The 25,994-nt window shown below is 43.0% G+C and overlaps 1 protein-coding gene across 1 annotated transcript in view; it reads right to left on the bottom strand.

Annotated features, from left to right (window-relative positions):
• Nucleotides 1-25,994, bottom strand: part of LOC309579918 (mediator of RNA polymerase II transcription subunit 13-like) — a 179,601-nt gene that overhangs the window by 35,015 nt on the left and 118,592 nt on the right. Inside the window, exons 5-12 of the mRNA XM_082293492.1 lie at nt 11,715-11,860; nt 10,315-10,509; nt 9,736-9,927; nt 5,711-5,873; nt 4,771-4,875; nt 1,732-2,460; nt 840-1,062; nt 288-393 (exon numbers count right to left, since the gene is read on the bottom strand). Of these exons, the coding sequence (XP_082149618.1) occupies nt 288-393; nt 840-1,062; nt 1,732-2,460; nt 4,771-4,875; nt 5,711-5,873; nt 9,736-9,927; nt 10,315-10,509; nt 11,715-11,860 (1,859 nt within the window). The remainder of the gene's footprint in view (nt 1-287; nt 394-839; nt 1,063-1,731; nt 2,461-4,770; nt 4,876-5,710; nt 5,874-9,735; nt 9,928-10,314; nt 10,510-11,714; nt 11,861-25,994) is intronic.

Genomic DNA, 25,994 nt, shown 5'->3' with positions numbered 1-25,994 from the left:
GCTGTGCTGGAGCCTTGCAGGCTGTTCAGCAACCACCGAGGGTCAGCCGGGAAACAAGGAAGGAGCTGCTGCTTGTTTAATATGCTGAGATATAGATATAGATATATACATATATATATATAATTGTTTTTATAAGAAAGACAAGGAAAATCAAGATTTTTCCAGCTTGGGAGCTGTCTGTTGCTCTGACGTTACAGACAAAAGTTCAGATGTGATTTTTCCCCTCAAGATGTTACGGCATATGGGTATTTTTGCTTTGCAGACCCAATCTAAGAGCTTTAACTCACCAGTCTTAGGAGCAGAACTGAAAATGGACATGGCATCTTTTCCATCAGGAACTGGTGTGGAATGGCCTGTTGGGGGGATTTCCTTGGTACCAATCACATCTTCTGACTACACAAAAAATTAAAGAGATTTCATGGATATGAATTTAAGCTATGCAAGAACAAATGTTTTCCTGCATCCAGCCAAACCTAGGGGTCTGAGTTAAACGTAAGATTTACAGAGGATTCCATGGACATCATTCAGCTCTGATAGCCAGTCCAGGTAATTAACCACCTCAAAATCTCCAGGAAAAAACATATTTTGAAATGTTTGCTTGCACAGCCAGACATTGAAACGGCTCCTTAAAGGATAAGATCATAAGGAGCATCATGCAGGTGTCAATAAAAAAAATTTAAAATTGTATGAAAATATAAATGTAAATATAAATATGTATATGCCTGATTTCATTCTGTGGAACAGGCTTGTGTCTTCCAGAGAGCTGTACAGCAAATGCTGTGCTACAGGATAAATCCCACAAGAACATTAATGCCAGAGACTCTGGATTTACACCTTACCTTGTTCTTTTTCAAAGGATCTTTCTCAGCCCCAAGTTTGCATTTTTTATTGACAGTGAAGCTGTACTTGATGTCTCCATCTTCGAAGGTGTAAGGATCACTGGCATCTCCCCAGCCTTCTCCAGGGGGTTGTAGTAGAGGCAAGGGGTCAAGATAGTTCAGGGTCTGCACTGGTTTCTGCTCTTCCAAAATTTTAAACCGTTTATTAGGTTGTGCTAAGAGCCTGAAGTGAAAATAAACAAGCAAAGACACCATGAAACAAAACCAGCATGATCTGTAACCGTCACACAAACACAGCCCATGGCTCACTCCATCCCCCTTGATAAGCAGAAATGGTTTTTTCCTCAAATAAAGGATGTATTGGCTACATTTAGTATTAAATACCTTACTGTATTAAGACCTACTTTGGGACAATGAAAGAAGAATCAATTTTGTCACTATGTAAATGAAAACATTTTCCAGCCTTCCCAGGCTGTATTTTTCAGGCTGAAACCCTTTTCAGCTGAGCAAACTCCATTGTAATTACCAAACCAAGTATTCTTTTAACTCAATAACTCTTCCTCAATTAATTTTTGCTTAAACATTTCCATTAACCACTCTCTCTGGTGGATTTTTTAAAATGCATTATCAGAATGTTAGAGTAATTTTTAGGCTAGCATAAAATACAAAAATAGGTCACAAAGAGATTGATCAGTTCTTGTAGTGTCCAACAGAAAGCCAGATATGGAACAGGAAAGCATCTGTAATAGTGTGTTTCTATTTAAGTACCCAGTATTCTCTCCAGCATCTGTGATGGGGCAGTGAAGCCTTGGCCTTTTTCATTTGAAAATGAGAAATTAGAGTTTGGTGATGATTAAAAGCTGCCACCCCCCTGCTCGGTGTGCACTCTCACCTTTTCAGTGCAGTGCTGTCAGGGTTGATCTCCATCCTGCCATCATACCTCTCACACGGCAGCTCCGGCGGCCGGAACTCGGGGTCGTCGCTCGAAGGGACACTGTAGGTCCTCCACATGTCCACGGCCTCGTTGCTCTGAGTTATGCCACAGTACAAGGCTGTCTCACTGACCTCTCCCATCAGAGGTAGCCTCTGTCCCACCAGGACTGTCCTGTCATCTAAGGTGGGCAGTGGCTGCAGCTCCAGCCCGCCGCCATAGAGTGCTGGGTTCACAGGAACAGAAGGGGGGTCCAGGTTCTCCGCCTCCTGACCTCTGGGCTGGGGGCTCAGGGTGGGAGGCAGAGGGGAAGTGGGGGAATGGGGTGAATCCATAGGATTCATATTAATTTGCTTGCTTGGATTTCTAGCAGGTAGCGAGAGCGTCTTCTCATATTTCCTGGAATTCGGGACTTCCAAAGCGGACTCCATCCCGGCCAGTCCCAGCTTCTGCCCAGACGTGTCCTGCTCCATGCATAGCTCTTCAGTCACCGAGGGCCGATGGTGAAATGGCATCAGGGGCCTTTTTTGCAGTTTCTCTCCCTTGTCCTGCCTCTCGGTGGTTTTGTGCTTTGAGGAGGCAGGAGGGGGCAGTGCCGAGGCCGCCGCTGTCCCCACGCCGAAGCCGGGCTGGGGCAGCGTGGGGGGCCGGCCCGAGGCACCGGCGCAGCGCTGCTTGAACACCTTGTGCCTGGAAAAGGAGCAGAAACCACTCACTGCACGGGCAGGGCAGTTCCCTGAGCCCAGGGGAAAGCCAAACCCAAAGAGCAGCACTGAGAAACCTCCTGGCTGCTCCTGATCTTTTAACAGACTTTTAATTTCTGCCTGATGGAGGAAGTTTGAATAAATATTTTTAAATATTCAAAACAAAATAATGCAGTAACATACAATCTTATTACTGGCTTTATATGGCTTTTCTGACTTTGCATCCAGCATCTTTGAGACGGGGAAGCACAGGATTGAACTTCAGCGTCTCAGGTACTGCTAAACAGTATTTTCATCATACTGGTGCTGGTTCCCAAGGATGTGACAGCAGGGAAATAACCCTGCCCATACGTTTATTGGTCTTTTTTGTTTTTCAGGGTTTTTTTGTTTAGCTGTTTATTTGATTTTATTAAGCTAAACAGAAATTGAAAGATGTGTTTGTGCTTAACATTGAAACCTGTTTAAAAATAAACATCATTTCAAAATGAATCACTCCATCCCTATTTTATGAACAACAAAAGGACAACAAAAGCCCATTTCAAAACAAGTAATGTGCTTTTTACTTGAAAAGATAACCTACATGATCACCAGTGAAGTGGATTAGATTGGAGACACCCAACCCTAAGGGTGCAAACATGTCTTGTGCTTGCTGCCCCTTTCCCCTGGAAGCACCCGCGCTGTGTGGGGTTATCCCAGCTATCCATAGGGCTTTGCTGTTCCCAGGACACGCTGCAGATTCCCTGCAGCAGCAGATGGTCTGTGGCTGCAATCACCCTAATGTGGAGCTAATGCCCTGGTAACCGGGGATTTGCCTTAAGCATGTTCTTGTAACATTTCATTGCCTTAATTCTCCATCATTCACCGTATTTTAACTGCAGAGAATTATTTCAGACATTCTGTCCCTCACACACCAAGCTGGGTCTGCAGGAGACTGAATTTGATGCTGAGTACCAGACAGCCCTTTGAGACTCCAGTTCTAAGATCATATCTTGACATTTATCCAGTACATGGAATGGGCACAGAAATGACTAAAACAATTTCTATATGAGAGTAGCTGCTCAGGTTCTGCAGCCACACAGAAAGTACTTATTGCTGTTTGAAATCAGGTACTGCCTTCATTTTAAGGATGATGTTTCCATTTCCCAGCTGCTGTGCTCACCAACTCCAGCTGGTGAGTTATGATGCAGTTATCACTGGAGGGATGAACAGAAAGTGTGAAATTGCAAGTGCAGCTGAACCTATCCATAAAATCAGGCTCCCACTGCCCACTATTGATTCCCCATGCTTTCCAGGCAGAGCTGGACCTCAGTTTTCCACAGGAAACACTTGGTATTCTAACAAAACATTAATCTGTTCCACATTCTTGAGTATATAAATACAAACGATGTGTATAATCGGGGGGAAACAGCTGCAGAAAGCACCTCTCACTTGGGATAGAGCAGGGAGTCTCCAGGCTGAACATTCCGCCCTTGTAGGATGCACAACCCCTTCATCTCTTCCTCTGACTACACAAAGAAGAACTGCATGCTTAAGGAATAACTTCCTTTGGTAAAGATGCTTTTTATCACCCATCTTACAAGTAGATGGTGACCTTGGGAATCAAGAATTTCAGGACAAGCGTTTCACAGGACTATTTCACTGCAAACTGGGGTGTTTTCTAGCCCTGTAACATCTCTCTGATAATTGTAAGAATGGTTCAGCAGAATTGGTGATGATGGTTTGCCTTTCCTGAGTGAGGAGTTCCGGAATTCTAACCACTCACCAAAGATGACAGATAATTTAATAACTTCCTAAAGTGTTTGTGTGAGTGAGCTGTGAATTCTTTCTGATCCAGCGACAGTGGCTGACCAGGCTGCAAAGGTTTAATATTCTCTTGGGTGGGTTTTGTGCCATGGCAGATTGACCAGAGGCACATGAAGTGATTTGTAGGGATGTTTTCCCTCTTCCTCCAATTATCAGGATGCTCACAAGCTTGGGCAGATCCTGCCCTCTTTACCACAAGCCTTAACCACTTAACCAACGGCTACGGCTGTGAAAAGCTGCAGGATGAGTTCATTGTGAATGGGAACTTTTGGAGTGATCCTGGCCCCATTACCATCATTTTCCCACTTGGATTGACTCCTGCAAGTGACAGTGGGCTGAGATGCAGATTCATCCCCCAAATGTGACCACAGGTTTGATATTACAATTTCCTCTTGTCTCAGCTAAAGCATAACTCCCTCCTGCAAGTGTACCTCTGTCTGAATTAAACAGGGCTCTCCCAGTATGACAAATGTGTATTCTCTTCAAAGCTCACCTGGAACAAGAACAACTGACTCTTTGGACTGGATCCACAAAATCCCATGAAACGCTATTGTTAGGAACTTCCTCTTCCAAATTTGCAGCTGTAATTTGATTCCTCCTGAAGAAGAGAAAGTTATTTTAGTAATCACCACCTTTTGTAAAACAAAATTTTAAAAATGTACATGCATAAATTCATGTATGTTCCCCTCAGATAAATTCCTTCCTTCTACCTGACCTTTGAAATAGACAGCAGATCCCTGTACTACTCCTTAAATTTACAGTTTGATTTATGTAGGACGAAGGTCCCAGCTCTGCATCAGATAAGTCTGTCTGGAGTCTGAGCACAAGACACAAGGGGAAAGCCATTTAAACTGATTCTGGAAATTAGTCTGACATACCCAATGAGGAAACATGGAAATAAGGAAGAATAAATATTTCAGGGCTCACCATGCCATGATACACTTTAAATCTCCAGTACTAAAGGCCTATGATACTAACATCAATTTATACACCCTTGCCAATTGAAGTTTTAGTCCAACTCATGTAATGCTTTACAAATACTCCCCTTAGAGCCCTAAATATCAAATATATACGATCTGTTCTGCAGTCACCCAGCTTTCAGTGTAGTAGCAACAACTGGAGATAGAAGCTGCCATCACTAAATCTGAGAGCACCTGGCTGAAGCACATCCTATGGATGCATGGCCTCAAGGACTGGCATAATCAGGCTACACAACTGCAAATACAACGGGAAGTGTCAGGAGCTCTCAGCTGAACACAGTAACAAATTTTCTTTGATAATACCACATTTTCCTAGATAATGCTGTTTAGCACCATTAGTTCTGATTACTAGCAAAGGAATCCTGTAAGGAATAACATTAAGCCAAAACTACGACAATTTTAAGTGCATATTTTGTGTTATAAATAAGCAAACCACGAGGACTGCTGCCATACTTGGACTGTGCCCTGTTGAGGATGCATTCCTTCCACACACGGTGAACCATACGGTTGTGAAATTTTGGAGTAATCTTGCTTGATTTCTTTGGACTGTGGACACTGACTGTCCCCTCCTGCACAGCTGGATGGCTGATGCTGCTCTGAGAGCAGCCACTTTCTCCTGCAAGAGAAATGAAGCATCAATGTCAGACCTGTTCTTCATATTCACAGTTATTTTTTTCCTGGAAGGCTCTTAGCAGGCTGCTGGCTACACAGATGTGCACATTCACTGGGGAATGCTCAGAGCATCCTTACAGAACACATTTCAAAGCAACGCTTCCTTCGAGGTAACAAAGGTGGCACTGGGTTGTACCACAGACACAGGCAATGGAGTTGTGCACGTAGTGCACCTCAGGTGATGTGACGGACTCTGTATATTATACATAGCTATCTGCATAAATAAAAATATACTCCCTAATAAATGGAGGTACTTTAGATAGCCCCTATAGCCTTGGATTGAATCACTAAGAAATAGTGCAGACAGAGCTTCTTCACAATTATCCTGGACATTAAACTTGAATTTATATAGTCTTTGGTGAGTTGCTTTAAAGACGAAGTTTATTATAATATAATAAAAGCATCTATTAAGAAAACTAATAGTTTATGCACACCATTTCAAAGCAAGGATCAGTTCTTCATACTCAGTATTAAATCTCACTGAGGAGATGAATGGATCACTGATGCTTTCCTACAGACACGGACTGGGAGAGCTGGGGTGCTCACCTGGAGAGGAGAAGGCTCCAGGGAGAGCTCAGAGCCCCTTCCAGGGCCTAAAGGGGCTCCAGGAGAGCTGCAGAGGGACTGGGGACAAGGGATGGAGGGACAGGACCCAGGGAATGGGTTCCCAGTGCCAGAGGGCAGGGCTGGATGGGATATTGGGAAGGAATTGTTCCCTGGGAGGGTGGGCAGGCCCTGGCACAGGGTGCCCAGAGCAGCTGTAGCTGCCCCTGGATCCCTGGCAGTGTCCAAGGCCAGGCTGGACAGGGCTTGGAGCAGCCTGGGATAGCGAAAGGTATCCCTGCCTATGGCAGGGGGTGAAATGGGATGAGTTTTAAGGTCCCTTCCAACCCAAATCACTCTGGGATTCTGTGCCATTTCTTTATAATATGCTTGAGTTGAAATACCAGAATCAAAACTGGCTTCGATGAGATTTTCCAGTTGAGATCTATATCACTACAGAAATTTCCATCTTATCACCAGTAGATAACACTATTAACACAGCATATGATATTCTCAGTACATATTTTCTGTATGGTTATCAAAGAGATAACAAATGAAGATATTCAACATGTTTGAGAGCCTGAAAACTCTCTGCACTCCATTCCTTCCAGTGATGCAGAAGCCTTTACCCACTACTGTACGAGCAGAAGCTTCTCTTCCTGCCCCACAATGTGTTTGCGTTCAGCTGAACTGAACTCCATCCTGCCAAGCCCGAGCTGCAGCAGCAGAGGGAGCTTTGGGTCCGTGTGGCCTGGGCATGGAGTCCCTGCTCTGGGCTGGGGATGGAACAGCAAGGAGGGATGTGCTGCATTTTCACAAGGTCACACCAGGGTACAGAACACTTCGTCCTCCTGCCTGACGCAATCCAAGCAGCCTCAAGTGTGAGGTGCTGAAGGGACTCTGCTGCACACCACTGCAGCTAACAGGGACTCCTCCTGCTTGCCACCAGGTGACTTGTAAAACACAACTTCTGAAATGGTGCACGAGCTGCCTAACCCTGCATCTTCTTTCATTCTTCATGTTATGTATTTCTTTCTCCAGCTGGATCTTCCCTGCTTATCTTTCTGTAAAGTCAAACCCCAAAATCCCTGGGCATGCTGAGGCTTGTGCCTCTAACCGTGTATTTCACTGGCTTTCCAAGGTTCTCTGGCAGTGGGAACTTGACAGATGATCAAAAAAACAGGTCAGAACTTCAGAATTGGCAAATGTGCCCTCCTTTGGAGAAGGGGAGAAGGAATGTGTGTATACAGACAAATATCACGTGCACACAGAGGCATCACATGCATCAACAGCAGGAGGAAAACAAGGAAAAGTCTGATGGGAAGGGAAGGACAAGAGGCATGAGAGGATAACCAAGGAGCTACCAGGGCTTTCAAGTTACACTGGGGTGCATTAATTGTTGCTTTCTATAATTATGCAATATTTTTATACTATACAGCAATTGACAGTGTGAGCCAGAACTGCACAGCAGGCAAAACCACTTTGTTCTCACACACTAATTTTTATCCATGAACATCCCTGACACAGTCCTGGAGCACACATAGATACCTGTGTCAGGTAATGGTACAATGAGTGGAGGACACAGCAGCCCCTCACCAGAGGCTACCACACATCCCCTGTGGTCCAGACTGGTTCCACTGGTGAAGCCATTCGCCAGTTTCAGCAAGAATTTGTTTTGTTCCATACTTTAGACACAACCATGGAAAATATGATTAAAAGAGAACTGAAGAGATCATCTAGTCCAGTCCTTGCTTTAAAGCTGGATCAACATATTTAACTAATCTGTGTCTTAAAAACAACCTTACGAAATGCCCCCCACCAAACCCATCACCCCTCTGCTAATGGAACTTCTGTAGCTTCCCAACAGCAAATTTACTCCAACATTTCATTATCCTTCCTCAGAGCAAGTTTTTCCTCCTGTTTAACCTAGTTTTGCTTTGCTCCAGTTTAGATACATTACATACTGGTTGCAGAGAAAAGCCCATTCTTGTCCTTCAAATTCTACTTCTCTAGAATAAACCACCTCAATTCTGTCCTTCTTTTCCTGGAGGTCCTGTTTGCAAAATCCAGGATCACTCCCACTATCCTTTCCTGGACTCCAGCCAGTTTTCAATAGTATTGGGCAGAACCAAAGTGTTATTCCCATGCCTCGCACTAATCCAGTTTATGGATTCCATTAGTGATTCTGGACTACGTGGCATGTTTTCCCAATCCATTTCTCCAGTTTTTCGAGGTCTTTTAAAATGGTTTTGATAAAAAAGAATCCTTTCATTGTTTGCTGGAGAGGCAGCCCTCTAATACAAATTCATACTGCCCTCAAACAATAGCAGAGATCAAACAGAAGCCGTGACTGCCAGATTGGACAACATGAACACTTTTATATAAATGATAGTTTATAAATATTCAAAAATAGAATCCCCCTTGTGATACTGTACAAGTTTAACAGGGTTCTGAAAAATTTAAAAATACAACAGCACATTAAAATATGCATCAATACTTGAACAGAGATTGTTATTTAAATGTTGATTGTCTTGCTTCAAGTTATTAATTGGCTTTTTGCTTATTTTAACTCTCAGTTCCTTTGAAAAACACAACTCCAAGTGAATTCACATCTCACATTCTGACTTATTAGCAGTAAATACTAAATACTTTGATTGTTTTCATCTATAGGCTCTAATCACAGACAAGTGGATCCAGACAAGTTTTCCTTGGCTTTGCATCAAGGTTCAAAGGTTGGACTTGATGATCTTAGAGGTCTTTTCCAACCTCAACGACTCTGTGATTCCAAGACTGACCCTACTGATGTGACAGAACTATCCCATAAAGGCTAAGCTTGGGACCTCCTCAGTGAGGGTATAACAAGGGTTCTTTAGTCCCACCTGGCTGCACAGTCCCACAGAAACCTGTAGGACCTTCGTGTCTTTGACACTTCTATTGCGCTGTGAAATTGGACAAGTGCTGTCCAACAAGTTCAAAACATCTCCAAGCTCGAGCAGAAGGTCACCCAGTGGTGAGAGGTTTGTGTGTTCCTTTGCAGCACTGCACACAGATGCACCCACAGAAAAGGGAGCTGCACCCAATTCACCCCGGTTTGTGTAAAGGCGTGTTCACAGCACTGGCTTTCCTTTAGCACAGACCTACAAATCCTCCCCTAACATTCCTCCACTGCCTGCCTTTACCCTGCCCTATTCACATGCTCACTCACTCCTCAGGAGCTGAGCAAAGCCCAGCGTCTGACTCCATCTCCCCAGCCCACTGCTTACCCATAACAGCCTGCTCTGGAGAGGTGGGGGGAGTCAGGGGCATCCCACAGGTACTGGCAGGATCCTTCACGCTTCCAAGCCCCTGCTGTCCCACATTTATATGGCCTGCAGCACTGGCACCATTCTGTGACACGGGGATGTCACTCTGGGAGATGAGAACAAAGGCTGAAGGATACACCATCCTTACACCCCCTGCAGAGAGATGGAAAACCACAAGTCTTAAACACACCTGATAATATCCAGCAACCACAGCTACTTCCACTTGTTTTCAATGTCAATTTGACAAAACTTATTATCTGAAATACAAAGAGCTAAGGAATTTCCATGCTAATATACACCCAGCCCTCTGTAACCAGTACAGAGCTGAAATGAGTAGCTCAATCCAGTGAATAATGGCATGTGGGATACAGGGAGTACAAAAGCTTGAGGCAACAGAACTACTCAGATGTTCTGGTGTCAAGAGAGCTACAAGAGAATATAGGAAAATTATAATGGCTGCTTCTGATTAATTAGATTTTTTTTTTTTTTTCCAAATCATGAGGAGGAAAATAATCCTTCAGGCAAAATATTGAAACTTACCAACAATGACTTCGACTGCCACAGGGAAATCGTTGTCATATCCCAGCTCTTCCTCCTCTTTCATGCCTTCCTTTTTCTTCAGCACCATGGGGTAGAAGTACTGCCACTCCTCCATCAGCTTCCGAGTGGCGGGGTCTGACATCTTGTAGGACTGGCCCGTGAGGGTCCCGTTCAACCCATAAGGACTCACCAGCACTGCAACACAGCAAACAGCAGCCCTGAAGGACCCAGCAGCACCACAGGATAGCAAACAGCAGCCCTGAAGGACCCAGCAGCACCACAGGATAGCAAACAGCAGTCCCACAGCAGGGCTGCTCCAGCTGTGGGTCAGCAGTGTCTGCCTCCGGCGCCTGCACAATGAAGGGTCCACTCCAGGGAAAGCCACTGCAACACCCAGTACAGGTGTGAGCCCAAACCTACAGCACTGCACTGCTCCTGCACACCCCTTCTGAGCTAACACGGGATCCTGGGGCAGTTTGGGTTCATAACTTCCACAGTGAATGAATTTCCAGCAATCCCAGTGTAGTGAAAGAGCACTCAGGGATGAGCACTCATGGAAAGAACAGAGGACAGGAACATTTGAGACTTCTCAGCATTGAAAAGGAGAGATAATACACAAAGAAGAGTCACAACAAATAGGGAAAACTACTTGCTTAACAACAGGTATTTCCATTCTGACTCAACTTTGCTTTTAGTTGTATTTGATTTGAGTCATGAATTCATCTCACTGAAATAAAATGTATGATTGAAGTGCCTGAGCCTCTGTCAAAGCTTTACATTTAGACACAAAATGTTTTTCAATAAAGCTTCTATAAATTAACATCTCTAGACATGATCATTTCATGTGTCTCTGGGTGTTTTTTTACTCTGTGTTGAACTTTACAAAGATTTCTTGCTTTAATTGCTTTGAAATTATAATTTCAGACTGTAGTAAAGACAGCATAACTCAATGACTCAAAATTCTTAGGTGTTTTTCTTTTTTTTTTTTTTTTTTTGGTAGAGTATCACACAAAAATTGCCTTATGAATTTACTAAGCCATCAACTGAACTCTATAAAATTCTAATTTCTTACACTGGCAAATAAATAGTCACAGATACTTCAAGTTTTTCATTGTTTCTGCTACATTTTCACACCCACCCACCCCTTGTTTTTAAAATAAAACAGTAAACAGTTGCCAATGTATGAATGAAAAGCAGTCCTGAACCAGATAAGCTCACATTGGGTTTACAGAGAGACCATGTCAGAAAACCACACGGGTGCGCTGACTTTCTTAAATACTAAGTTTTTTTTAAACAAAAATGCTTGATTTGTTTGGCATGTAACGTTAACAACAATGCGAATGGATAGAAAGTTCTGGAGAATCATCCCCACATGGTTTATGTCCCGGGAAGCTCCGTACCTTGGAAGGGCGAGGGGGAGGACTGGGCCATCTGGATGTGCTCCTCGGTGATCAGGTAGATGGGCTGGTGCTGCGCTATCTCCACACTCGTGCACACGTTGCTCTCCCCGTGCAGGAAGAACGTGAAGGCACACGACAAGTGCTCGCTGCAGCAGAGGGGAGACAAAAGGAAACATTTATCCGTGTTAATGGGCTCCAGGAGGGAAATTCAGAGCCTTGGAGGCCAAGCACACACCCTCTTGTCCTGTCCTGAGGCTCACTGCCGGGCTGATAATCACAGGACAGAGGGATCTGTCACCAAATAATTGACAATGTTGGCAACTGTCTCATAGATGTGTTTTCCTACTTCTTTCACTCAACAAATTCATTACAAATAAGTGGGATTTTAACCAGGATTCAAGCAGTGAAAAGAGGGGTCTTCAGAAATTCTTCAAAGTTCACCCCACAACGAGGTCCAGCTGAAAAGGAATAACAAGGGAATAGGAAAGCTGTTTGCCTAACACCTCATGAGAATCTTGATTTAAAAAATATAAAAGCACATGAATATTACAGAAAGTTGTCAACAACCTAGGGTGAACCATGGATTTGCCACTGCTGACCAAACTTAGCTTGAAATGAATGGTACTGAAAATGTTTTCCCTTTATTCTACCCATAGAGTGACTCCCGTCACAGCTAACTATTTGCTTAAATATTCCTTGCTACAAAGCCACCAAAAAAACCACATTTCATGTTTTTATCATCATTTTAATCAACTAAAAATGTACAGAGCTGCAGTAAGTGTGCAGACTTTTCTGTCCAATTCAAGAGCTGTGCACAGCTTTATGCGTGTTGGCTTTGGCACTGGGCCAGCCCTAATGGGACCTGTGTTTGAGAGACAGCTCTCACTGCCTGCACCAAGAAAAAAAACAGAGGTAACTACAGCCACTTCACTTTAGTGTTGAAGTCAACCAACTGCTCTACTGCTGCTGCCAGTTGTTTCTAGACAAAGGCACTGATGGTGTAGAATAGGGAGCTGCTCTAATCTCACTAAATCTTTGAATGATTCCACATATTGGGCAGAATAACTTGTCATCCCGTACCCCAAGTTACTCTTCTGTGAGCCTCAAATCCTACCACAAAACGGGACCAGAAGAAAAAATTCAGCTGAGAAAAATCTGAAGGGAAAAGTCTACTGAAACGACAGGTAAGGGCTATACTTCCCTGGTGCTGCCATCCACAATTCTGAAGCATTTTGTAACAATAATTCCACTAAATAAAAGGTTTCCTTATGTTTCAATTTTCACAAAGGAAAGAAATTTTACTATCCTCAGTGCTGAAGAAGTAAATTGATCATTGAGTTACATGGTGGGGGGAAGGGAGGGAACAGGACACGGGACAAAATGGGTCAGATTCCAGGTATTCCTATCCTGCCCCAAGAAGAGAAGCAAATCGATTAATGTAATAAAACCCCCTGAACAATGGATTTCTGCACATACAAGAAACACAAAACGACAGCCAAGTCCAAATACTTAATCAGATCCCATTAGTTTTCTTACACATGGTGAACACCTTTAATATAAAGGTTTTAATAAATAAAATGCCCATGAGAAATCTGGTGTAAGAGCAAGCGAGGATAATGTCTGCAGAGAGTTCATGTGCAGCAGGTCAGCATTTCAAAGCAGAGAGCAAAGCTGTTTGCAAAGCAGTGATTTTCAACCCGTCTTTAGGATACTACACAGAAACACTCCAGATTCTGGAAGCTTCCCACAGGATTTAACTGTGGGTCTTGCTTGGCTGCAATTCAACCAAAGGGAAAAACTTGGGACATCCAGGGACCCTTTCAAGTGTCTTGCAAAGTGGTCTGGCATGAACAAATGTGCAATCTTATGCAACACTCACAGCTACCCATAACCACTGTGAGGATAAGGAATACACCAAATCAGACCTTGAAACACAGAAGTTTTGTTTGTTTTTGGAACGAAGGCAGTGCATGCCATGAACTTTCAACTGAGAATCACCTAGCACCAGAATTAGTAATTAAAATCAGAAAATTAGACAGCTTCAGTCTAAGAGTATAGACAAACGATTACTGGGGGAAAGGCATACAAATACAGTATCAGCCCATTTCTCTTCCCTGAATGCCAGATTAAGGAATAACAGTAACGAATGTTACTGCTCATGCAGAGCAATAAGGACTTCAGCAGTGAAAGATGGAACATTTGTAACACTGGATCCAAATTAAATCAAGTGCAGCTCTAGGACGAGAACAACAAAGCTCAGTCAGTCCAGCAGTGCTTTCCTTCAGACCAGAGCTGGTGGAGCTGCTGGCACAAGCCCCTCTGCCCAGCAGGTCTGACTCCAGCCAGACCCTGTGTCCTGCTGCCCTCCCTGGGCTCCCCCCAGCTTTGCCAGGCACTGACACACAAGTTAAGCTCCTGGTGCCAGTCGTTGCCATAAGCTCAGCTTTCAAGACCAAAAATAATAAAGATCAAGGCCTGGGGACTTCCTGCGGTCCCCATCAGCTCCTGGCAGGCTCTGGGTGAAAAGTTTCCTTTAGTAACAAATAAGAACTTGATTTGAGCACCCGCTGCTGAGCTGTGTCCCGCTCTGGCATGTGCTCCCAGCCTCCTGACATTCCTGTCTGCAGTACAGCTCACACCATTCCTGAAATACCAGCCCGAAGAAATCACTCTGGCTGCAAATGTGAGCCAGATCTTGGAATAACATCCAAGTGGAGAAACCTCACCCAACTCCAAGCAGCCAGCCCTTCACACAGCCCCAGGACAAGGCTTTACCTGATCCACCACTGAGCCCCACTGTACATCCAACCTATTCACATCAAATCAAGCTCCAAAACACACAAATGGTCCAGGTCCTCACTAGAATCTTCCAACATTATCAATATCCAGTTTTCCTACCAGATCCACTACTCTTTGCACCAACAAAAAGCTGAACACAAAATGCAAATCAGACCAGGGTTCTGAAAAACATTCAGCACCATGTTCAGACTGATTTTTTTGTTTTACTTACATTTATTTCAACCCAGTTCAAAAACTGAAGCAGATAGGTTTTTGAGAAGCTGCTCCACTATCTCCGCAGGTTTTTAAACATCCTCATTTCTGTACTCTTTCTGATCAGATGATAAAACGATCAGAAACTACCAGAAATGCACATGAAATGGCTTCCAAAGTATCTCCCTACTCCCCAAAGTCTGTTGGAATACCTCACACTGCCAGCTCAGGACAAGTACAATAATACAAACGTTACTAATTCTGCACAGCTCTGCTGTACATTCGCTTTGCACACATTAATGAGTTACACCAGGAACTAAGGGCAGTCAGAGGCAGGGTTTGAGTCAAGGCTCCGACCCAGAGGTGAGGAAGAAGGCCAAAAGTGTGGCAGTAAGGTGACATCCTGAGCAAGCCCCCAGCCATTCCTGATCCTACCAGGGGAATACAAAGTGCCATATATTCCCTACAAAAAATTCCAAATCAGAAGCCTGGACCAGACTGAAGCATCCAATGCATCAAAAAAATAAAGTTGGGGGCATTTAAAATTATTTATGCCTTGGGTGTGGTGTAAAGTGAAAATGCTCAGCCATGTGCCCATGAACTTAGCTTGAAATGTATTTCAGCTGGATTAATTCAGTATTAACCCTATTAGGATTTACCCTACCAGTTAAGAGTCTGAGGTTTGAATTTCTTCCTTTTCTGGCTTTTTTCAGGCATACAGCCAGTGCCACCAGAGACAGTGGCAGCTGCAGGAGTTTTCCATGGGAAACTTTCAACACAAACTTAAGCAAGACCTCTTCTTTTCATCCTATTTTATAAAAATTATTTTAAAGAGTGCAAATCTGTAACAGTACTCTGGTAACACTATGTAGGAACTCTTTTTTACAGGTACTTTTTCAGAAACCTTCCTTTGCTTTCCAGGTGCCTGACGGCTGCCTTGGTTAGGACGTCATCTTCCCCAGTGGAATGTATGGAACATATACAGTACATATGTTATTTCCAACTCTGGCTGCACTAAGGATAAGGTGGGAAAAATGCTGAGCACTGTGGCCTTCAGCCAGCAGAACACTTTGGTACACACCTCCAAAAATATTTCCACTATATTCACTGAGACCTATGTGCTAAAATTAAAACAACTATTCCAATAAAAGGCATCTATTAACAGAAATACAGAGAAAAAGAAACATCACATAACCTTTTGTAACAAAAGATCTGTGTCCTTTTAACTATTGCTGGTATTTGTTTCTCCATAGCACAGAAAAATCCAGCTTTCACTTTGGCACCTAATCACCTGCAGCTGACATTAACTGTCTTTCAGGTGTTTCCTCTGGGATCTCAATTACCTTAAATAACTTTTGAGATGCCTAAAAATGCAGCTGAATACCTCGGCAATGTAGTATTTAGGACTTCCCATAACCTTTATGAATGCCAATTCCTCAGTTACTATGACTTAAAGAAAACAACTTCACATTAAATTTACTTACATATAAAAATCAGATGAGGATTACGAAAACCTGACTATGCTTAAACTCCACAGCACTGGCAGAGAAAGGAGAACAACTGATGGATTCAGGTGTTCACTTGTTGGGAGGTTTACACAAATACCCAGTGGAACCTGTATTATTCTGCATTCAAACTGTACATGAAAAAAATGTCAAATACTGCAATTCCTAACAGAGTTTGGAATGTATGTACTAATGTTTATCCTTACGTAAAGTCAAACTGCACCCCACAGATTTCAAAATACACCACAAATGTGGAAATCAAAGCTGCCAGTAACAATTACTTTGGGATTTGGGGAAGGAGATGCTACAAAAAGCCTTAATTGAACACAACCAAGTTTTCTCCTTATTAGAGAGATATTAAAACAATAGTTTTCTGGTATGAATGTTGTCATTATTATTTTAAGGACTTGAAACCATTCCCTGAAAACCCCTTGCTGCCATGTAGTGCACGGTGTCTAAGCTTGCTTTGTCCCAAACATTGCAACCTCCTGACACACCTAGAAAGTGCAGTCAGGAGCCAGATGCCAGGACTGACACTAAAGGTCCCTTAGAAAAATACAGTGAAAATTTAAGAATCCTATATTTGTACATATCAGTCCTATTTTTAGAACAATTTCAGGGCTGAGCATTTTTTAAATACTTATTTCTCCACAGAGGAGCTTGAGCTCCCATCTCCTGCCTTACAGGCTGCTGGCAACCTCTTGTTTCTCCTTTACTTTATAAGCAATTGTCCATAAAGCCACTGACTGTGTACAATTAATTATATTTTATGACCAATAAATTGTATGGCTGTTCTAATTCTCCTCAAAATTAAGGTTGGGATCTGAAAGCCCTCAAGTTACAGTTACCCCAAAATAGCTTCATCAAGTCTGATGTCACAAAAGAGGCAGCAGCAAAGGCACACGCATTAGGAAAACAGTCAAATCACTTGTTTGATGTGGACTACAAAAAAGAGGGCATGGAAAGGCAAACTTGAAACAGAAGGGTAAGTGAGAGCAAATTAAATAATTTCCTTTAAAGTTGCTAAAGCAACAGGACAGGAGCAGGTCACAGTGGGGTCTGGGCAGGAGATGGCAGCATCTGGACACCCCTACAGTCAGTAACACCCAAACACCACAGTAAACTAGCAGTCCAGTATGAAAATCACCTCTTCTTAAATAGTCTGGAAATAAGTATCCCCAGAGAAGCCTGAATTTGAACAAGCTCCCACAAAGGGAAAAGAAAGGCTGCCTCCTTTGCTGTCAGAGAAGGCAGAGCCTCAGTTCCAGAGCAGAGTGGCTTTAAAGGTGCCACTGCCCAGTTAAGGCACTGCCCTTAGCTGAGGGGAGTGATGCACTCCCAGAGTGCCCAGATCCTCCAGGACACACCATGGTCCAGGGAGGAACTCCAGGGCCCTGCCAGGCCGCTGTGTTAGCAGGGAAAGCTTCCTCACACACCAGGAGAGCAGAGGAGCACCTGGAACAGCAAACAAAAAAGGCCAGGCCATTTTCAGGCCCTTAGGGGAAATCACACATTCAACACCACAACTAAAGCTAGAAGGAAAGCATTCCAGGCATGAGACAATTCCAGAGTTTTCTGGACACCACAGCCTCCTGACAGCACACAGCCCCCATTTCTGCACCAGGCATGGGACCCCCACAGCCAGATTCTCTCCGCTGTGGCCCCAGACACAGATCCACACTGAAATATGGAAACACCAACCTGGAGCCTGCTGGGTGCTCTGTCACTCCACACATCAATCCCTGAGAAGTAAGGACCCACTGAATCCAGCATTCTCTGTGTGCTGGAGCCAAAACAGGACTGAGGGCTGACACTGCCCTGCAGCTGGAGCTTGTCCCAAGGCTAACGAACACCCAGCTGACAGCAGGTGGGGCAATTATTCCCCTGTATCACAGCACCTGAAACAACTTTTCTTCAGGTGAACACACTGCTGGCTCATGAACAAGGGAAACTGACGCCTGGTTACACATTTCTGCCTAAAGTCACTACTTTTTGTATGTCACAGAGTAAGAATAGGGGAGGCCAAGCTGCAGATGAAATCATATTGCTTTGGCATTGACTCCTTGTCTCTTGATTTTGTTATCTCTTTTTCTTCCCCAACTCAAAGAAATAAAAATAAGAGGGGGGAAGAGACCATCAGTTCCCAGAATTACCAGGTCTTTAATCATGGTATCTCTAAGTCCATACGTTGTCTCACATATTCTGTTGGGTTTTTTTACACACAGAAACTTTGTATATGTATTATTTGCCTTTAATGTTTTTCCAGTGGTGAAGTAAAGCACTAAGATAACAGTTTCACAATGCAGCAAGCATTTAGATAACATTATCTAAACACTTGCTGTGTTACAGACTTACTATGTCAACACTGCCTCAGTTGTCACCAGTAAAGCCCTTGCCAAGGCCAACACACTCCTCACCAACGGGATTCCCTCCCTGATCCCATCTCCCATCCTTCCCTGTGTGTAATAATGTATGCACAGGATGAGCTGCCAACCTGGGGGACACGGGGGTTATTCTTCCAATGGATCCATCAATCTGCAGTGTGACAGGGTAAGAACAGCAGCACCTGCACAAGTCCAGGGGCAATGCTGTGCATCCCATCAGCCCATTCTGAGCAGTAATTCCATTGCAGGAGCAGTAGGAACAAGACCCATATCAAGTCTGTGCTGGAGGCAAGGTCACATCCAGCGTCCGTAACCTTCGACGGGAACACGGGACAAACTGCTCCCATTTCCTGCCCTGGCTTATCCCGATGTCTCAGGCTGGGAGAGCTCCATGTCTGGGTTTTTTGGAGATGGACTGGACTGTTTACAGCACAGCAGAACAGGATTGGCTGTGAGTAAATGACACGGTGACAGAGCTCCTGCTGAGGAGGAGTTTGCACTGTAGTGAAGCAGAGCTTTGCCCCACAGCTCCTGCAGGGAGAACCAGGTTCTGCAGCAACAGCCATCCCATGCTTGCCCTGGAAACTACACATAGAAATAAGCATATTTTGACAGTGTATTGAAGCAGTGTTTAATATCTAGTTCTGTTTTGATTAATGGATAATTTAACCATATAAGAAGCTCCTCCAGTGTACTGGCACTGAGAGATTCCCTTCCATGTACAACTGGAGTAGTTTTATTCCTGTGATCCTCAGTGAAGTACTACACCATAATAGGTGAAATTCTCCCATAAACATTCACAATAAACCCTTACTTTTCTATATCAAGTAAGTTTTGTGTGTGTTGAACATGGAAGTTTATTGATTTATTATTAGCTGCATAAAATGTGACTTGTCAAAACAGCCTGGTTTCGAATTGTTTCCCACAATTTTTAAGATGAACAGAAGTCATTCCCAGACTGTTGATGGTTACTGAAGAAATAATCCAAAATAACATCCTGAATAACTAAACCAGGCAGCAGGGCTGCCATCACCACTGCAATGTATTTATTTTCTCTACATTCAGGGACAAACCCTGCTCTTGATATCAGTTAATACCAAAGGCAACACGGAGCAAGAAGGAAGGCAAGTCCCTGGATCAAGGATAGCATTTATCCTCATCCCATATACGCCGCAATACGGGACAATGACAGATGGCACAGAAGGTTGGTCAGTACATCTGCCAGTATGAAAATAAACCACTTGAAGTCAGAGTACGGCAATGCAGGCTTTTGGTTTTCATGCTGAAAGCTCAACCTATTTGAAAGAACTGTGCAGGATTCCTGCTCTGGAAATGGGCTGTGATCCATCTCCAGTGGGATTGTCACCAGCAGATCAAACCACAGCAATCCAACAGTGCTGCTCAGCAGGTGAGGAGCATGTGCATCCTCCCACCAACACTCTGAAGTTAGGAACAGTTAAGGCATGTCAGCTTAGAAAAATCCTGTCTGCAGTAGACAAACAGAGGTTATAGGGTAGATAAACAGAGCAGATCAACAGAGGCAGTTTCCCTGCAGCAGAAATTCAGATCACTTAAAATTTTATGTGCTAAATTATCTTTATCAAATAAAATCTGATTTTTACTAAATCTAGTCAATACCGGATAAAACTGGCCAAACCCAAAGGGTCTCCTGGATCTCTGAAATAAAATTCCTGCAGTGAAATCCCAGTGAACATTCCTCCCTTGGCAGAGGGATGGCGAGTGATGCAGTCAGCACTGTACCGCACCATGTAGCTCGAGGCACTAAGGATTACTGAGTCCATTATTTGTTACATTTGTGCTACACTTCAGAGCAGTGCTGATTTAGAACTACAACTATTTTGAATTATTTAAGATGTCAGTACCAAAAACTGATTCTACAAGTTTATTACATTCATTATGAATTAAAATTCATTGTGATGAGACACTGGATCCTGCCCTATTTAGAAAACATAGACGTTGTTGTCACCATATTTCTACTGTAATACAGGATATAGACTTTAAAATACAATATAAATGCATACCAAAAAAGAAACATGGAGGTTATTAAAGTTATTTTCAGGCTAATGCCAAAACAAACACGTATTTTCCACTGGAAATTCTGAGCTTTTTAAGATGTATGTCCTTAAAAATCAGGAACTTGCTTATATCTGTAGCAGCATTACCAGGTATTCTAAAAACAATAGTACCAGCTGGTGAAAACTACAAAATGGATTATAATTAACTAGAAGATTGTCAGAATGGATGCAGTATTTCTTGCTTTAGCATACTCAAAATACCAACACATCAGGAAAAATTGCACATAAAGCTTCTAAAATCCCTGCTGTTATCACCCTCCTGCCATCTCTGTCTGAAGCACTGTATTTCCACACAGGGTCTGAAATGGGTCCTTTGGAAAATCCATTTCCATAAAAGATCTGATACTCTTTCAAACAGGAATGCAGGCAGATAAGCTCATATATTCAATGTGCCCCATAACTTATTCATGGCACATGAGTAAGTTGCATGATAGTTACATGTGGAATCTCCTTAAAAGCCCTCTTTTTGTGCTGTTAGTCTCAGCATTTCTTAAATACCATCCAGGCCTCAGAACTGTCATGAGCAGTTGTGCTCTAGAGATCAGGACTGAAAAAAATCCTTTTGAATATTAATAATCCCAAACTCCAGCATAAGCCTGACGAGGGCTGATGGAGGTTCACCAACCAACTATTGCCATTTTTTTCCAGCCTAAGGCATAAACTGACCTTTCCTTAACAACTTGGCCTGCAAAGTTTAAATGCTGAGTTCCCTGAAATTGAAGCTTTCTGTGGCAGTTTTATCACAGATAACACAGCTATCAGTTACTCTGGCTCACAACTCCAGCTCTATGGGTGACTGGCAGAGTCAAAATGATTTGTCTGTGGGTCACAGACCCAAACAGAGCTGAAGCTGTGGAAAAAGGCTTCCCCCTACCCCTCATAAAGTGGATAAAAATATTATCCTTTCTCTTAAGATTTGTGTTGCACGCTGGCCATCAGTGGGCAATTAACTTTATCCAAATTAAGTCAGCCCAGTTTTCAGTCTCACACCCGAACTGCAGTAGTTGTGTGTGAAGTCAGTGATGAAATCATGTTCAGCAGAGAAACAAAAAGGGTATTTAACACTCAAGTATGGCGGAGTATCAAACCACATTTACATTGGGAGTTTCATTTTCATAAATTAATGCTGCTCTAGGAGTAAAGCCACAAGTCATTAGTGATCCCTCAGTAACTGCTTTAGACAATTCCTTATTTAATATGTCCTTGTAGCACAGATTCACTCAAAGCCACAGCTGAGTTTGTCACCAAACAACTTCGCTCTGTGCTCTACTGGATTCAAACCTGCACATTAAAGAAAAGCATCAACATGGGATAACACAGAAATTTCTTTGTAACAACTTGTCAAAAATTACCTAAATTCTGTCTCGATTTATATGGCAATTAACTCTGAAAGCTAGAAATTTAATGCATCTGATAATCTTGGCTTGAAATGGCTTTGATCCCAGTAGCCATTTGTGAGACATGATTACTCTAAAAGCCCCTGTAACCTGAACGAGCACTGTGAGTGGATAAGCATTGCTCTGTGTGTTTTATAGGGCTACATTATGTATGTGCAGTCTGAAAGGTCACATTATTTGTTTACGTAACACACATGGTGTTCTTACAAATAACAACTCTGAGTTCCTCAGTAACCAAACATTCCCTCACGTGGGAACACTGAGCTGGAACAACCACCCAGTGCTGTGCAAACCAGGCATGGGAGACCTAAAAAAATTTGAAATATGGGAACAAAACCAGCTTCAATGCCCTACAAGGACCCAGACTAACAGGTATGAGGTACAAGGGGAAATAATATGTAAACATTAGATAATTTCTCAGACTGCTCAAAGCATGGGGAAAAAATGAAGCAGACACTGCCACTTACTCCTGCTTGTTTAAATTAGGGAGGGGCTGTGTGAAGCTTTAAAATTATTTTATCCAAAGTCTTCCAAGATAATCAGATAGTTCTCCTCAAATCCTAAAAATGGAGCTCAAAAATAATGAAAATGAAAATCTCGTAAAAGAAAAGACAGGTGTTTCTTATAACCAAAGAACCTAATTTTCCCACAAGCAGCCAGGCTTCCCTCTCTCCCTGCTTTGTAAGTTAAACAGCACTGGCATGGTAACACAGTGCACAGTAATTCACAAGTTAACAGACACCACAATTCATTTGCTCTCTCCCAATTTAAATTCCTGCAGCCTCAGTCACAGGGATGCTCTCTCCAGACATGCACACAGGCTCTGTCACCACAGTCGGCAGCCAGAGCACAACCAGGGCGCGTCCTTACCACGTCTGAGCCATACAAATAAAGCCCAGCCTGTCACAGGCTCCTCCTCTGCTCTGCAAGGCCAGCACTGCCTTGTTTCTGCTGCCTGCTAATGTAGGTTAATGCACCCTTCTCCCCTTCGCCCCTCGGAGGCTGAGTGCTATTATCCAAAGTAGCATTATATTAGATTAAGGCCATTCAGAAAGGAGATTCCTGGGAAAAACCAGCAAACTGAAGGGGAAGAAGGGCCACACGTCCATTTCTTGTTGTCATTAAGTTCACTGCACATAAATGTATCGGTTTCATTCACAAAGCAAGTACCTCAACAGGGGGAACTGTGGTTACCCAGTTTGTTCAACACAGAAATAAGAGGAAGAATGTTGTTCTCAAAATCTCAAAACTATTAATGCAGTTTTGATTTGTGCTGCTTACTGTGGGCTCCTCAAGGGAAAAGGAGAAGTAAAACGTTATATTGTGAGTTTTATGTCACAGATTCATACAGCCTTAAAAAGAAATTCAGACTCTCCAGGCATTAAATCCCAGTACCCACTTTCAGTGTGAGCAAAGTTTAGTTTCTCCAGCAGGTGAACACCAGCACTGGGAGCTCTCCAGTGAGGAAGCAGCCCTGCTCTGAGAACGTGGGAGCTGGGGACCTTCTGACTATCTCACATCCATTTAAAAATGGCAGCTGGAAAAGGATTTGTAAGTGCTGCAAGACTTGATCCCCCTCCTAAGTTCATTTCTTCCCACAAACCAAATCTTCTGATATCTTTACATGATTATAAACCTGTAATAATAACCCAGCATTTTCAATTACAGAACATGAAGAGAGATGAATCCTGATGGAGAGCTTCATTATTCCTAGGACTTGCAGCTGAACTCTTAAATGTGGCAGAACAACAGCACTACTGCAAAATGAAAGAAAATCATGTTCAACTATACCTTGATAAAATTAAACGAAAAGCCAAAACCCAGCCCATAAAGTACCACCCAAAATGACAAAGCAAAGCCAAGTGCCTAAATCTCTCCACATTTCCTTGCACAGCATACCTTGCTCAAGCACCAAGGACCAAGCATATAATGCCCTTCACACGTCTACTGAAGAGCATAAGGTTTAATGAGCTACACAGAACGGAGACAAAGTTTTAAGAGACCTGAACCTCATTTTACAGCATGGTCTCAGAGAAAATTTGTTCTCCTTTGCTGTATGGTGTGTAAAAGAGCCTGCAAAAGCTGTGAACACCTCCTAATACACACTGAAATTTGTGCTGTAAGCCTGCTGCCAGCTGTCCTTTAGGAGGATGGCTGCACAAACTTATTTCACATGTGTCCATTATGCAGCATGACCACAATTAATGGAATAAATTTTATGATTCAAAACAAATTAAGCAACATGTAGAAAATTCTAAAACCATGAAAAATGCATTAATTTATTCATTGCCATGCATTTGTGATCTTTCCACTTTCCAAATACAGTTTAATTGACTTGTTTAGAGACCAATTAATCCCTTTACATTTAAGTCAATCACTGAATCCTCTCCAAATAATTTAGCTCCTACGTGCTGCCTCCCATTTGATGTCCCTGGAGAGTGACTGCAGCTGAAACAGGTGGCACACAAATCACATTTAGGAATGGAGAAAGAACTGCACTAGCAGGGATATGAAGCATTAGAGAAGCACAATTCAGTTAACCATGTTCTCTCTCTGATCTCCACTACTCCAGCTCCCCATCACGTCCCAAAAGTTAGGGGGGTTTTAAAGGACAACTGCAGGTCACATATAATTATTTTAATTTTCTTTAGTTTCTAGTCCTCACCTACCTACTGCTCTTATCTTCATTTCTTTGCAAGGCACATGGAAATAATTCAGTGTCAAAGACAGAGAGAGGAGGGTTTGTCACCAAGGAAATCATTCCTCAGGTGGGGAACAGAGGTATTGGACGCCAAACCAGTAACCTCCAGCAACAAAATCTTAAGAGGATGGAAAAATCCAAACATACTGAGGTTTTTTTGCCTATTAAAACCACTGACAATCTCACCAGTACTGGAATGGGACAGAACATTTTATTTTCCCACAAAATAACACCTGAAAGGGTATCAGAATGAATGTAGGATTTCTCTATTTAAACAATAAAATAGATCTGAAGATGAGCCAAGGAATTCACCCCTTCTATAAGGTGCTCAACCAAGCAAAAAGCTTGAAAAGAAAAATTATTTCAAGTAAGCTAAAAGCTCCTGAAACCACATGAAGGTCAAGTAGAAAATAAAGGAAAGTATTATTTCTGTACATCAGTCCTGATTGTTGGATTTTAAACATTTACACAGACACATGATAAACACATTATCTGAAACCTAAAGAAAGTATGCTCCAAGAACACAATTCAAGAAAAATCATGAGAAGGAAAAATAATTATTCTCATATCAAATGCAAGATTTCATGTTTTCAGTTCCACCAAGTAATCTTATAATAATTATTTTCTCCCTAGTTTTCCTCTTCAATTAAGAACAAGTTTCTATCTGAAAATGAAAAAAAAAAAAAAAACAAACCAGCCCCACCAGTGCAGAAAAACATTTCTGCAGTGAGAAGTACTTTACAGAAATGCCTGAAATACCAGTTCTGTCTTGGCAGGACTTAGAAACTCCAGCCGGTGCCACCAAGTGAGTGAACCAGACAGAGCTGTGGTGCCCAGCACCCACCCACCGTGGGACACCGACACAGAGTGACCCCCAGAGAAAGGGAAACCAGGATCTTTATCCATCCTCCATCTCCAGCAGTTCCCAATTTCTCCATTGTGAGACCTGTGGGAGCCTTGTGCAAGCCCTCAGTGAGCTCAGCCTCTGTGAGCCCAGTGCCTGTGCCCTGGCCTGTGCTGCCATCCAGAATGCTGACCCAGAAGCTCTGCCAGGCCAAACAATTCCTGAGGCAGGAATGTGCTGCAGCCATCGCTTTGTGCTGAATTCTCACCCACGGACAGAAACAAAACGCTTCACACTTTCAGGCTTGTTCTGTGGTGCTGCCTGTGGTGGTGGCACGGGCTGGCTTGCTGTTCAGAATGACT

This window comes from Coloeus monedula, assembly GCF_965178545.1.
Source record: "Coloeus monedula genome assembly, chromosome: 18".
Classification (NCBI taxonomy): Eukaryota; Metazoa; Chordata; class Aves; order Passeriformes; family Corvidae; genus Coloeus; species Coloeus monedula.
The sequence above is the reverse complement of the archived record's forward strand: the minus strand, read 5'-3'. Positions and strand labels throughout refer to the sequence as shown.